We start from the raw sequence: 14,736 nt of genomic DNA on the forward strand, positions 1-14,736 counted from the left end.
AGCAGAGTTTTGAGAAGGAGATCACTTCAAGAAAACAAATGAAGGAAAACTACTGTGGTTGAGTTGCTCAATCTCTCTTTCCCTTTTTTTTTTCTTAAATACATTTATCTATCTGTATCTGTCTATTTATTTATATGTTTATAGCTGCATTGGGTCTTCATTGCTGCGTGCGGGCTTTCTCTAATTGTGGTGAGCGTGGGCTACTCTTCATTGTGGTGCGTGAGCTTTTCAGTGCAGTGGCCTCTCTTATTGCGGAGCATGGGCTCTAGGCAGGTGGGCTTCAGTAATTGCAGCATGCAGGCTCAGTAGTTGTGTTTCGCGGGCTCTAGAGCTCAGGCTCAGTTGTTGTGGCACACGGACTTAGTTGCTCTGTGGCATGTGGGATCTTTCCCAACCAGGGCTTGAATCTGTGTCCCCTGCATTAGCAGGCAGATTCTTAAACCACTGCTCCACCAGGGAAGTCCCTCCCCTGGTTCTTTTTTTATTTTTTAAAAAATAAATTTATTTATTTATTTTTGGCTGCATTGGGTCTTCTTTGCTGCGCACAGGTTTTATCTAGTTGCAGCGAACAGAGGCTACTCTTCGTTGCAGTGCGTGTGCTTCTCATTGTGGTGGCTTCTCTTGTTGCAGAGCACGGGCTCTAGGCATGTGGGCTTTAGTTGTTGTGGCACGTGGGCTCAGTAGTTGTGGCTTGCGGGCTCTAGAGCACAGGCTCAGTAGTTGTGGCTCACGGGCTTAGTTGCTCTGCAGCATGTGGGATCTTCCCGGACCAGGGCTCCAACCTGTGTCCTTTGCATTGCCAGATGGATTCTTAACCACTGTGCCACAGGGAAGTCCTTGAAGAGGACTCTGTTCTTGAAGAGGCTCTGAGGAATCTGCAAAACTCTCAAAACAGAGAGGGAAAAGTAATGTAAGAGTTAAGATTGGATTTTTTTTAAGACATTGTGAATGGAGAAGCAGTGAGTAAACTGAGTGACTCAGTGACTTAATGACATAACCAGAACCAGAACCAGAACTTTTTTAACTGATTTCATTAAAAAGGACAGTTTATTCTTTTAATAAACATTTATTCAACAACTAGCATGTTAAATATTATGTAATGAATGATCAAGGATACTTTTAGTTTTCCCCATTATCACTCGATCCTATAATGTCTTGTATTATTACTTCAGTTTCATGTGTGTAGGGATGATCTCCCCATTGAGAGTGTTAGTTTTTGAAAACAGAAGGTTCTTTTGTATGCTCACAACACCATAGTGTTGGGAACCTGGTAGATGATCATTAAATTCTTTTCTCCTTTCCTTTCTTCTTTCCCTTATGTCTGGATGATACAGAGATGATAGACAATATGATGAAGTGCAAAGTAAAGATTCTGTGTATGTGTATATATACCATGTAAAGTAGGAAGAGATTTTTATATGAGCTGTAAATAATGTTTTCCGCATTTATAAGAGAAGGAAGTTATTTCTAGTTGGGGAACTAGGGAGAACATCATGGAAAAGATAGTATTTGAGTAGACATTTGAAGATTGGGTATATTTTCAAAAATAAGAAAGGGGGAATCAGGCATTCTAGGCAATGGTATGATCAAAGGAACTGGAGCAGGAAATGTGGGGGACATTTGGGAAATGCATACCTGTCTAATTTCAAGAAAGGTCTTTATTATTAAGGGGAGATAAAAGTAGCTATAGCCCAAGTATGAAGGGTTCTAAATTCTAAAAGTGTTTGACTTTTTTTACCCGCTAGTGAAAGGTGGAAGGCAGACGGATGAGAGAGGACTATAGGACAGTGGAGGTGGAAGGTGATTTGAGGTGTGCTTCAGAAATATTAGTTTGGCAGCATTGTATGCTATGGGTGGGATTAGGGAATAGGGAAAGATGCTTTGATTCTGGAGATAGGAAGTTAAGTTAGAGATTATAAATTATCCAAGGAGAAATAAGATCCTGGCTTGGAGTATTGGCAGGGTACCTTGAAAATAAGGGCAGTTTTAAAATGATTTTGGTGGTAGAATCTGTAGTATTTTGTAGCTGGTGCTTATGGAGTGCAAAGTAGAGTGGGTCAGATAAATGAGATGTTAAATCTTGGTGTCTTAGCATGATAGTCATATCATTAACAGGTAATGAATTTGCAAGGAGAAGTAAATTTGGAGCTGATTATGTGCTAGGTTTTCTAAAATGTAGTTTGAGATAGTGTCAGCTTTTCCTGGAATTTCTTTTGTTGAAACTATGGGAAGTTATGAGATTGCTGAAGGAACATAGAGGAAGGAAAGAGGGCAAAAGCCAGAGTCATGCAGATTAGCTAGAGAACAAGATGAGGCAGGGATGGAAACAAGAATGAGTAGTTGGAGTAGTAGGAGGAAAATCAGGAGAAAGTATTAACAAATTAGTCAAGGGAAGGATGTGCTAAGGAAAAAAAAAAACGTGATCAGAATTGTTAAGTGGGCATAGATGTTGAGGGTGGTAGAGGTTGTGAAAGATTATTGGATTTAGTGGCTCAGTGGATGGCTGTTAAATACGTGGAGTAAATTGTGAGTGGTTGGCAAGGATAGTGGAGTTAGAATGGGTCACAGTTGCCTTTCTGAGGGTTGTTGCTAGTTTGGAACTTCTTTCTCTGAGTGTTTTGTGTAGGGGCCAGAGTGTGATTTATAGGGAATGCCCTTTGTTGCATCCTAGACAGGTTCTCTGGTTTGCCACCATTATTATTTTCTTTTCTACTTTGTGATAAAAAAGCTGGAGCAATAGCTAGAGGGCTGTTGTTTCTCATTTTTTCTCATTTCTCCTAGAGTTTTAAAGTTACATGTAATAGAATTGAGAATTGCTTTTTTCTAAATGCTTACATAAGCCTGGATTTTCAACAATGATTATGATAAGTTGAAGAGATAAAAGTGAAAGTATGAATCAGATTGGTCTTTTGAGACTGTTTGATGGCCTTAACTCAACAAAACAGATAACCCTCTGTTGGGCTTCCATTAGTACTTTTCAACTCTTGTAGACCTAATGCAAAAATCTGGGAACTATTTGAGATGGTTATTAGTTAAATGAAGAAGGGAGATGCGGAAGGAATCTGTAGGAACATGGAGTAAAGCAGATTTATTTAGCTTAGATCAAACCTGTTTATAGGTCAAACTGGAGGAAGCAGTGGTAAGTAATTGGAGAAGGGATAGAAGGGCTAGTAATGGATGCACCAGGATTACAGAGAAATCCAAGGGAGGTCTGAATTGAATTATGGAACAGGAGAGACAATGATGAGGATCCTTCTTTAGATGGGCTGATACAAACACTGAAAGGGGTAGGGCAATGGGCGGTACTTTAAAATATGAATTTATATATACTAAAAGTTTTTTTTTGTTCAGAATATTATAATAACCTTTTTATTTACATATGTAAACTTAGGGAGTAAGGCATTTATAATTAAAATTATTTTGAGTTGGAATTATAAAAAGATAGTTCTAACACACTGAAAGTTTATCACCTCTCTGAAGATGTCTCAGTGCCTTCTCTTACTAAATTATTTCAGTCTTAAGATTTGGTGCCAGATTATCCTTTACCTCTCCTGTTAAGTTTTGACTCACATATTTCATACATTTCCAGATCTAAACTGTATGAGAAATGATTCAACATGGCTTGTGCCTAGCCGTGTTGAAGATAAGAATAAAACCTGTTTTTGTTTGATAGTATTTTTTATTCCTTTGGATAATTTTTCTGTTTCTGGAGCATAGATCCTTTTCAATATTGATTCTGACCAGTGTAGTAGATTCCAGACTTCCTTTTTTTATTAGAAAAACTTAAGCACCTTTTTTATACTCTTAAAGTTAAAATGGACACTATAAAAATCAAATCCAGTGTGATTATGGCAGGCACATATCTTAGGTTTTTTGAGGTGATTCAGATCTTTAGATGGTGTGTGTGTGTATGATAGTCTGACAGTCTCTCTTTATATTTGGTTCAGAAAACGTAGTTGCTGACAGAGCTGGTTTCTAAAGTAGGTGGTTAGCAAAAAGGTATAAGTAGAGCTATAAGGAATGTCAACCTGATGAATTAAGATATCACTGTGATGAATATTTGGTTTTTATTCTTAAGATTTATGTTTTAACTATATTTCATGTCAGTGTTTCCTTTCTGATGCAGTTTTCAACTTGACCAACAATGTGGATTTGGACAATACCAAAAAGAAAATGGAGATATACCAAAAGGAAAACAAAGATGTCATTCAGAAAAATAAGTTAAAGCTGGTTGGTTGCTAAGTATTTTCTTCTTCTTTTGTATTAGAAACAAATGCTTCCACTTGATCCTTAAAAAGCTATCTTTCTCTAAAACTAGCTATATTTACAAAGAATTTAACTGAAATTAAGGCCAGAAATACTAATATATGTATATAGGCATACAGGTACGAGGCACACATTACTGTAGCAAAAACAGTTTTGGTGGCATTATTAAAATATATTCTATAAAGGAAAAATAATTGTATCCATGCAAAGATTTAATTATCTAACTTACACAATTTAGCTATCATTTCTTCAGTACAACTTGGCTTTCTAGTTTTGGAGAAAGCAGAGGTAATTGTTTTTTAGATGCTGTATCAGGAATTTGTAATCATTGGTAAAAATGATGTAGGTATATTTGGATTGCATAGCTTGTATTTTCATCTTGTACTTAGAAGGACTTCCTTGTTATAGTCTTCAGGTGTTTCATTTAGGCACTTCTTTCTGGCAATAAAACTCTCAAGGAATAGACATTCTATTCCATTCATATCCAGCTTGGCTTCCTTAGAAAGGTGTCTCATTTCTGAGAGCGTCAGAGTGTGCCATAAGAATGACTCTCTTTGCCCAGTAGCCTTCTCTGGGTACATCAGAAGATAAATGCAAAATAGGCATGACCAGGTAACTTGTTGCATTAGCTCTGTTTAACTTAATAAGGTTGTTCTTTACAAGTGAGTACTTTTTTCATTTATCGTTTTAAACTAGCAAATAATATTGAGAGTTGAAATGAAAGAATAATTTTAGGTTGGTTATATTATTTTAAAGTAGGAATTTCTAATTATCTGAAAACTTTGTAATGATAGGCTATTGAATACATTTGACCCTTGAACAACACAGGTTTGAACTGTGTAGGTCCACTTAACACCTGGATTATTTCAATAGTAAATACTACAGTACCACACAATGCGAGGTTGGTTGAATTCCTGGGTGCAGAACCGTAGATACAGAGGAAACCACTGATAAGGAGGGCAGACAATAAATTATACATGAATTTTCAACTGTGCCAAGGTTCGGTGTCCCTAACCCCCCATGTTGAACAAGGATCAACTTGTATTTTATTTAATGCATGTTACAGTGACTGCATTTATTCTTCATATTAACGTTTAGCATCTGGATCTGTTATAACTAAGTGTTTTGGTCAGTAATTCATTATCACTTATTAATTGATCATTCTGTGCTGAGAATTTTATCTATTAATGAAGCTTACCTAGCTATTTGGTATTGGCGTAAATACAGACATAGGACCATTTTTTAAGATGGTACAAGTTAACATATATCAGTAACTATGGTATCATTGAGTAGAGCCCAGTTCTCAGGTGGCCCAAAGAGTGTGGACTATATGACTGATGTCTTTTTACTAACCTGAGGTAGCAACTTGCCTTTAATGTCTTTGTGAATGTTGAAGTCTCACTGTTCCAAAAATATCAGAATTGTATCAAAAAGGAAAAAAAAATCTCTTGCATGATTAGGCACATAAAGTAACCCATTTCTGACATAAGAGGAACTATTACTGAGTTGTCTGCTGATGAGATCATATTTGTCTCATGGAGCTGGCACCTAGCATCAATCCTGAGCATGGAGAAACTGAATAAAGGTGATCTAATCTTGAAATAGAGTCTTAATGAGGATTAGCTTAATTTTTATTTTCAGTTTTTTGGATTCTCATGAGCAGCAGAGATTGCTGCATAGAATGTCTTATCAGTTTAGCAAAAAAAAAAATGTAGTTCAGTAAGCATTTGTTGAATATCTGCTAAACACATAGTATACAAAGGTGAATAAGAACCCTCATTCTGTAGGGACCAGGTAATTTCAGTATAGGCACTTGGAGAGTGCTGTGTGCTTTTTTTTTTTTTAAATTTTAAATTAATCAATCAATTTATTTATTTCTTGGCTGCATTGGGTCTTCATTGCTGCACGCAGGCTTTCTCTAGTTGTGGTGGAGTGGGGGCTGCTCTTCGTTGTGGTGCACGGGCTTCTCATTGTGGTGGCTTCTGTTGTTGCAGAGCAGGGGCTTTAGGTACGCAGGCTTCAGTAGTTGCGGCACATGGGCTCAGTAGTTGTGGCTCGCAGGCTCTAGAGCACAGGCTCAGTAGTTGTGGTGCATGGGCTTAGTTACTCCATGGCATGTGGGATCTTCCTAGACCAGGGAACGAACCTGTATTCCCCACATTGGCAGGCAGATTCTTAACCACTGTGCCACCAGGGAAGTCCCTATGTGCTTGTTATTATGGGAATACAGAAGAGGGATACCTAATTCATTCTGGGAAGATTAGGAAAGGCATTCCAGGTGAGATGATGCCTGAATGGAGCCTTGAAGGACAAGTAGAAATTACCAGGTTGTAGAAGACAGGAAAGGGGGCAGGTTGGGAAGCTGCACAAAGACATTCCTGGAAGAAAGAAATCAGGAGCAAAGGCAAGAAGGCATGGATAATCACAGAGAGCTCTGACAATTGTAAGTAGTTCTGTATTGCCAAGTTCAATAGACAGAGAATTGAAATTGAAGTAGAAGGAGCCTAGGTCACATAAGGCCTTATGTGTTGTGAAAAGTAATTTGGGCTTATATTGACCAGTTGTTTGTATGTTTTAGCAGGCGAACCTTTTCCTCAAATGAAAGCTTACTCTGAATACTTTTGTTGAATCAGCAGTGGAAGGAAGAATAGGCTTGAATTCCCATCTGCTTATTCTCTTCTGTAGCGTACCTTAGGCATTTTATTAGGAAATTACCAGGATTCCTTAGAGTAATGTTATAGCTGTTAATGATTGTCATTGAAGAGTTTTAAGCAAAATGATAATAAAGTATTGCCCTTATTAGAATATGTATATTGCTTTTGTGGAGGTTTAATTTGAGAGGATCAAGTCTGAAGTTTAGGAGACCAATGGGAGGTTATTGCAGTCTTGTAGGCAAGTTTAGAGGTGACTTAAACAAGGAATGGAGAGATAGGGAGGAATTAGAGAAATGTTTTGAGTTTGAAATAGCAAGTCCTACTGATGGATTAGAAGTGGGAGGTAAAGGAAAGGGAGGTTAATTGGGTAAGATGGTGCCATTAGGGAGAAAACAGAGACCTTTAGTCTTTCAGCCTGCTTCCTGTCTCTCAGTCCAAAACCTTATTTTGTGCCCCAATGTTTGATTTTTAATGATAGCTATTTTCCCAATTATTCAATCAGCTAGGTATCCAACCAGTATTTATTGAGGCTTTCTATTTGCAAAATACTCAAATACAGTGAGAAGATTGAGGCTACTGGTTTCTCATTGACAAAGCCAATATACTCTTTATTGGTCTGAGTATCATTTGATCTGTAGGCAGTATTTGATGCATGCTTCTCCCTTGATGGTGAAACTCCTCCTTGACTTCTGTGAGGCCACTCCATTCTCCTCCTCATCCTGCTGCTCTCACCTTCCTCTTTCATCCTTTTAAGAGGCTTCTCTTTCCTTCTGTTTCTTAAACACTTTAGCTTCTCTTTAAGAGTTAATCCTTTATACTGATTACTCTTAAATGTTTCTGCAGCCCATTGTTTTTCTCCTGAGCTCCAAGAATTATATGTGATACATGCATATATCTGTAATTGGTTAATTGACTTTTTTTTCTGGATATGTTATAGGCATTTGTAATTCAGCATTCCAGAACCGGACTTATTTTTTCCTTCCAGTTTTATTGGGCTATATGTAATTGACATATGGCACTATATATAAGTTTAAGGTATATATAGCATAATATACATATATATTACACAATATACATTATACAAATAATGATTTGACTTATGTATCTCATGAAATGATTATCACAATAAATTTAGTAAACATCCATCATCTCATATAGGTACAAAATAAAAGAAAAAGAAAAATATTTTTTCTTTATGATGAGAACTCTTAGGGTTTACTCTCTTAAGAGCTTTCATAAATGCAGCAGTGTCATATTTATCATGTTGTACATTGCATCCCTAGTTTATCTTATAACTGGAAGTTGGTACCTTTTGACTAACTTTATCCAATTCCTCCTCCCTCTGGCAACCACAAATCTGATCTCTTTTTCAGTGATTTGTTTGTTTTTATAGTGTAACTGACCTACAACGTTGTGTTAGTTCCTGCTGCAAAATATAGTGACTCGATATTTCTATACATTTCAAAATGATCACAAGTCAAGTTACCATTTTGATTGTATGGTTACCATCATGATACAAAGATATTGCATTCCTGTTAACTATATTCCCCCTGTACATTTCATACCTGTGACTTATTTATATTGTAACTGGAATTTTGTACTTCTTAATCTTCCTCACCTATTTCTCTCATGCCCCATCCCCCCTCCCCTCTGGCAACCACCTGTTTGTTCTCTGTATCTGTGACTCTGTTTCTGTTCTGTTGTTTTTGTTCACTTGTTTTGTTTTTTAGATTCCAAATGTAAGTGAAATCATACAGTATTTGTCTTTCTCTGTCTGACTAATTTAACTTAGCATGATACCTAGGTTAATCCAAACGTCAAGATTTCATTCTTTTTTTTATGGCTGAATAATATTTGTATATTTATATCACTTTTTTTAATCCATTCTTTCATTGATGGGTACTTAAGGTGCTTTCATTATCTTGGCTATTGTAAATAATGCATAAATGAACATTGGGGTGCATATATCTTTTCAAAGTAGTGTTTTTATTTTCTTTGGATAAGTACCCAGAATTGCTGGATTGTATGGTAGTTCATTTCTAATTTTTTGAGGAACCTTATTGTTTTCCATAGTGTCTGCACCAATTTACAGTCCCACCAACAGTGTGCTAAGATATCCTTTTCTCCACATCCTTGCCAGCATTTGTTATTTGTTGTCTTTTTGATGATAGCCATTTTGACAGGTGTGAGGTGATATATCGTGGTTTTGACTTGCATTTTCCTGATGATTAGTGCTGTTGAGCATCTTTTCCTGTGCCTTTTGGCCATCTATATGTCTTCTCTGGAAAAAAGTCTATTCAGGTTCTTTGTCCACCACCCTCCCCTTTCTTTTTGACTGCGTTGGGGTAGTATGGCCATTTTAACAATATTAATTCTTCCAACCCATGAACACAGTGTATCTTTCCATTTGTTTGTGTTGTCTTCAGTTTCTTTTGTCAGTGTCTTATAGTTTTCTGTATAGGTCTTTTACCTCCTTAGATTAATGCCTAGGTATTTTATTCTTTTTAATGCTTATGTAAATGAGAGTAATATCTCTTTCTCATAGTTAGTGTATAAAATGTAACAGATTTCTGTATATTAATTTTGTATCCTGCAAGTTCCCTGAATTCACTGATGAGTTCTAAGAGGTTTTTTGGTGTCATCTTTAGGATTTTCTATATATAGTATCATGTCAAGGCAAACAGTGACAGTTTTTCTTCCTTTCCAATTTGAATTCCTTTTATTTCTTTTTTTGTCTGATTGCTGTGGCTAGGACTTCCAATACTATGTTTAATAAAAGTGGCAAGAGAACTTCCTAGGTGGCGCAGTCGTTAAGAATCTGCCTGCCAATGCAGGGGACACAGGTTCAAGCCCTGCTCCGGGAAGATCCCACATGCCACGGAGCAACTAAGCCCATGTGTCACAATTATTGAGCCTGTGCTCTAGAGCCCATGAGCCACAACTGTTGAGCCCGTGTGCCTCAACTATTGAAGCCCATGTGCCTAGAGCCCTTGCTCTGCAACAAGAGAAGCCACCACAGTGAGGAGCCTGCACACCACAATGAAGAGTAGCCCCCGCTCACAGCAACTAGAGAAGGCCTGTGTGCAACAACGAAGACCCAAAACAGCCAATAAAATAAATAAATAAATAATTTAAAAAAGTGGCAAGAGTTGGCATCCTTGTCTTGTTCCTGATCTTAGAGGAAATGCTTTCAGCTTTTCACTGTTTAGTAGGATAAGAGTTGTGGGCTTGTCGTATTTGGCCTTTTTTATGTTCTCTGTGCCCACTTTGTTTAGAGTTTTTATCATAAATGGATGTTGAATATCCTCAAAAGCCCTTTTTGCATTTATTCAGCTGACCATATGCTTTTTATTTTTCAGCTTGTAAATGTGGTGTATCACATTGATTGATTTGTGGATGTTGAACCATCCTTGCATCCCTGGGATAAATTCCACATGATTATGGTGTATGATCCTTTTAATGTATTGTTGAATTTGGTTTGCTGGTATTTTGTTGAGGATTTTTGCATCTATGTTCATCATTACTGAACTTTTTAACCTTCACTCTCCCAGCTATTTTTCCTATTATGTTCTTTATCTAAGTGTTCAAACCATATCTGGTCAGTCTTCATATACTGTTGATAGTGTTTCCTTATGATCTTTCAAACCTGGTTCCTCCTCTATATTATTGCTACCTTACTTAGGGTCCTCATTATTTCTTACTTGAGTTATTGAAATATTCTTCTAACTAGTCTTCCTGTCTTCAGTCTTGAACCCCATTGATCTGTATTCTTCACTGCTTCTAGTCATCCTAATATCTTCCTAGTTGCCTTAGTATGGTATGGTTGACTCTCCATGGTCTGCCCTTGGCTTGCCTCTCCAGCTTTATCTAGAGCTTTCCCCAACTCCCATACTTCATGACTTGGCCATACCAAGCATTCCAGCTTGATTCATGTCTTTGCACCTTTGTTTTCTCTGCCTGCATGGCTCTTTCATTTTCCAGTGGGGGTAAATACCTACTGTTTGAAGTCTGCTCAACCTCCATGTATTAGTTACTAAGGGCTGTTAAAAAAAATTACCAAAAACTGGGTGATTTATAACAACAGGAATTTGTTCTCTTATAAGAACAGGATTTTGTAGGCTAGAAGTCTGAAATCAGGGTGTCATCAGGGTCATGGTCTCCCTGAAAGTTCTAGGGAAGAATCTTTCTTTGCCTCTTCTGATATCTTTGGCACCACTCTGATCTCTGTCTCTGTCTTCACATGGCCTTCTCCCCTGTGTGTCTGTGTCCAAATTTTCAGTATGACTTAACTTGATTACATCTGCAAAGACCCTATTTCCAAATAAGGTCACATTTAGGGTACCAAGGGTTAAGACTTGAACATGTATTTTGGGGGCACACATTTAACCCATAACACTCTATATGAAGTGTTTTCTAACTCTACCTGTCCTCCATTATTGCAAGGGGAATTTACCACTCTATTAATGTCCATACTGTACACTCTACTCTGTGTATACCTCTCTATCACTTGTCATACTTATTGCTTATATGTCACTGTTTCATTATGAGAATCATCCTTTTCTGCTTATGGACCTATAGTCCAGTAATTCACTTTTATAGCCCTCATATCACACCCCCTAACTTTTTACATTTATTCCTGCTTCTAGATCAAGTTTGAATTCTCTTCTCCACTGGTTGCCAGAGTTAGAATAGTAACATCAGTAATAGAGGTTTGTAAAATTATAGGGAGAGATGCTAATAGGACTTAGCAACTGATTTAATTGAAAGGGAATGGGGTTGGAAGAGAGGGAGTAAACAAAGATGACTTTGAGGTTTCAACTTGACTTGACTGAGATGTAGGTGTGCACTTAGCAGGAATCAGGACTACAGGAGGGTGATCAGCTTTGGGAAACCAAATGCTAAACTTAATTTTGGATATACTGAGTTTGAATTATAAGTGAAGATTTTTTTTTAATTTGGGAATCTTGTTTTGGGGGAGTTTATCAAATTTGTGAGCTGAAAAAAATCTAATAGAGGGTTTCAAATATTATTTTACATAAAAATGTACTTTTTTCTGAGGTCTCTGTTAATTCATATATTATGTTAGTGATCCCAAAATGTATTATACTCTCTCTCTCTATTCTCTGTTTGCCTTGAGGTGCCATACATTCTCAATATTCTCTTGAATTAAAAAAAAAAATGATATTACGTTTTCAAGAGCAACAAAGATTTAAAATAAAGCCATTCAGATTTTGTTATATTTCTCATTCAGGAGACTTAAAAAGCAAAGACTAGGTATAATATTGCTTTAAAGTATGAGTTAGAGTTGGAATCAATTTCAGAGCCTGAAGTATTTAATATTTCTGAGGAACTTGTTTCTTCCCTGGTGGTCCAGTGGTTAAGAATCCACCTTCCAATGCAGGGGATGTGGGTTTGATATCTGGTCGGGGAACTAAGATCCCACATGCTGCAGGGCAACTAAGCCCGTGTGCCACAACTAGAGAGCCCATATGCCGCAACTACTGAGACTGCATGCTCTGGAGCCCGCACGCTGCAGCTACTGGCCTGTGCGCCACTAGAGAGAAGCCTGCACACTGCAACAAAGAGCCCACATGCCACAAAGAAAGATCCCACGTGCTGTAACTAAGACCTGATGCAGTCAAAAAAAAGACAGTGTGATAGAGACATGAGAGGAGAGATAAAAAATATATTTCTGAGGAACTTCATAAAGGGGAAATGAGTAGGCCTGTAGTTTATTCTCTTTACATATTAGCTTTGGATTTTGAATTTTTCAGTCCACAAAGAGGACCCTTGAAATTTATATGCTTGTGTTAGAAAATAACTTGTTTTTCATAATTTACCTTAAATGAATGCTGTTTGGAACTCAAGCATTAGACAGACTTATTTTAACTTGAGAAAAAGAAGTTAAGTACTATGATAACTTTTTATTATCTTATATATTCTGAAAATTGTTTCTATTAAGTAAACCAGTCTTTTAAATGGAGTGTTTCAATCAATAGTTCTGTATGGAGATTATCTATTTGTTGTTATTGTTGTTGTTGGGTTTTTTTGTTTTGTTTTGTTTTCCTTCTTAAATCTCCTAAAATAAAGCCATTATTATGCAGTTTCCACAGTTCTGCAGCTGGGCTCAGTGTACTTTGTTTAGGTGTTCATTTAGTGCTAGATGTCATTCTTTTTAATAGTAACATGTCCACATGAAATAAAATGAATTCTAGTTCTCTTAAAGTGGAATTCCTGCACTATTAAACAATTAGTGACTAGTGCATTTTATGCATCCAAGAAAGGAGGTACAGAGTATGGTATAGGGTGGATTTTGGTTACTAAATTTATTCCATGCCATGTATAAATATTTCTGTTTTAGACTCGGGAACAGGAGGAATTAGAAGAAGCTTTAGAGGTAGAACGACAGGAAAATGAACAAAGAAGACTATTTATACAAAAAGAAGAACAACTACAGCAGATTCTAAAAAGGAAGAATAAGCAGGCTTTTTTAGATGAACTGGTACGTGTGAATGTTAATTGTGATAAAAAATCATTTGTCTTCAGGGTTTATCTTTTGTATTTATTATGCTGGGTAATGGTCTTTAAATGGCATTTCTATAGTTTGTGCTCATGTATTCACCTTCTATTCCTTTCTTTTTAAAGATGTTTGTCAATATCCATTTTATTTTCAGATATGAGAGTAATATTATAACTGACATAAGCCAGTTTACTATGAATAGGTTATTGATGTGTTTCTAAGCTTACTGAATAAAACATACTGTTTTCAGAGCATTTTTCTGCTCATTAATACTAGTTTTCTAATAACTAGCTCATTTTCAGGTGTTTTGGCTTTATGCTGAAGTTTTAGTGACTGGTTACTCTGTGAGAACTATATTTCGTATTTTTGCATTAAGAAAAATATGTTTGCAAGAAATGGTAATGTCTTGCAAGTTATTGGTGTTTTCTAGTTGTTAACTCCCCAAGTAGTCAACATTGTTAGATAATATTAGTAATTATAACTAAGGTTTATGAAGTGTTTCATAGATTTGAGAATGTATTATTTGATGCTTATAAACCAATGTGATATTGATGAAATCACAACTAGAAAATAGTCCTTTCCAGTGAAGTCTTTTTACATTCTTCCTTTCCCCTTTCTGGCCACACTTAACTCCTCAGTCTACTAGTTGTTATGCTGTTTCTTATTCTATGATCAGGTAAATGTGTATGTATATATTTTTCTACATGCTTTTGCCCTAGAAGCATTTAAGCCATATAACCAGGAATAAAAAGAGAAAGCAAGATTATTTAATTTAGAAGTAGGTGAGAAAGTAAAGGAAAAGTAAGTGTAAGGGCCTTAGTGAGGCTCAGACAGAAAATGCTTATCATAAACCCTATCTACTTTATATAAGTGGTATGTAAATTTGGTTCTAAAAAATGAGGACAGGGAGTTCCCTGGTGTTCTAGTGGTTAGGATTAGGTGCTTTCAGTGCTGTGGCCCAGGTTCAGTCCCTGATCAGGAACTGAGGTCCGCAAGCTGCACAGTGCAGCCCCCCCCCCCCCAAAATGAGGACAGCAGTATAAAATAGAATATGTTTTTTTCCTTCATAGCTACCATTAATTTTTGTTGAAACTATTAAGTGGCAGTTGTGGCTTTAGCAGTTGAAATGATACATGTCATGTTTTACATGTTTTGTAGACATGTAGCTAGTGAGAAATTAAAAACTTTAAAGAACTTTAAAGAATGAATTAGTGAAGATTCATATTACAATTATTTTTTTGAAAGTTTCTTTCTCATCATTTTATGCAAAGAGGAACACTGTTTTCTTTGGTAATG

The 14,736-nt window shown here is 36.6% G+C and overlaps 1 protein-coding gene across 4 annotated transcripts in view; it reads left to right on the forward strand.

Annotated features, from left to right (window-relative positions):
* Positions 1–14,736, forward strand: part of MNAT1 (MNAT1 component of CDK activating kinase) — a 206,573-nt gene that overhangs the window by 63,561 nt on the left and 128,276 nt on the right. For all 4 annotated transcript variants that reach the window (XM_057731251.1, XM_057731253.1, XM_057731254.1 and 1 more), the window contains exons 4-5: positions 4,127–4,230; positions 13,282–13,422. In XM_057731251.1, the coding sequence (XP_057587234.1) occupies positions 4,127–4,230; positions 13,282–13,422 (245 nt within the window). The remainder of the gene's footprint in view (positions 1–4,126; positions 4,231–13,281; positions 13,423–14,736) is intronic.

This window comes from Hippopotamus amphibius, chromosome 4, assembly GCF_030028045.1.
Source record: "Hippopotamus amphibius kiboko isolate mHipAmp2 chromosome 4, mHipAmp2.hap2, whole genome shotgun sequence".
Lineage (NCBI taxonomy): Eukaryota > Metazoa > Chordata > Mammalia > Artiodactyla > Hippopotamidae > Hippopotamus > Hippopotamus amphibius.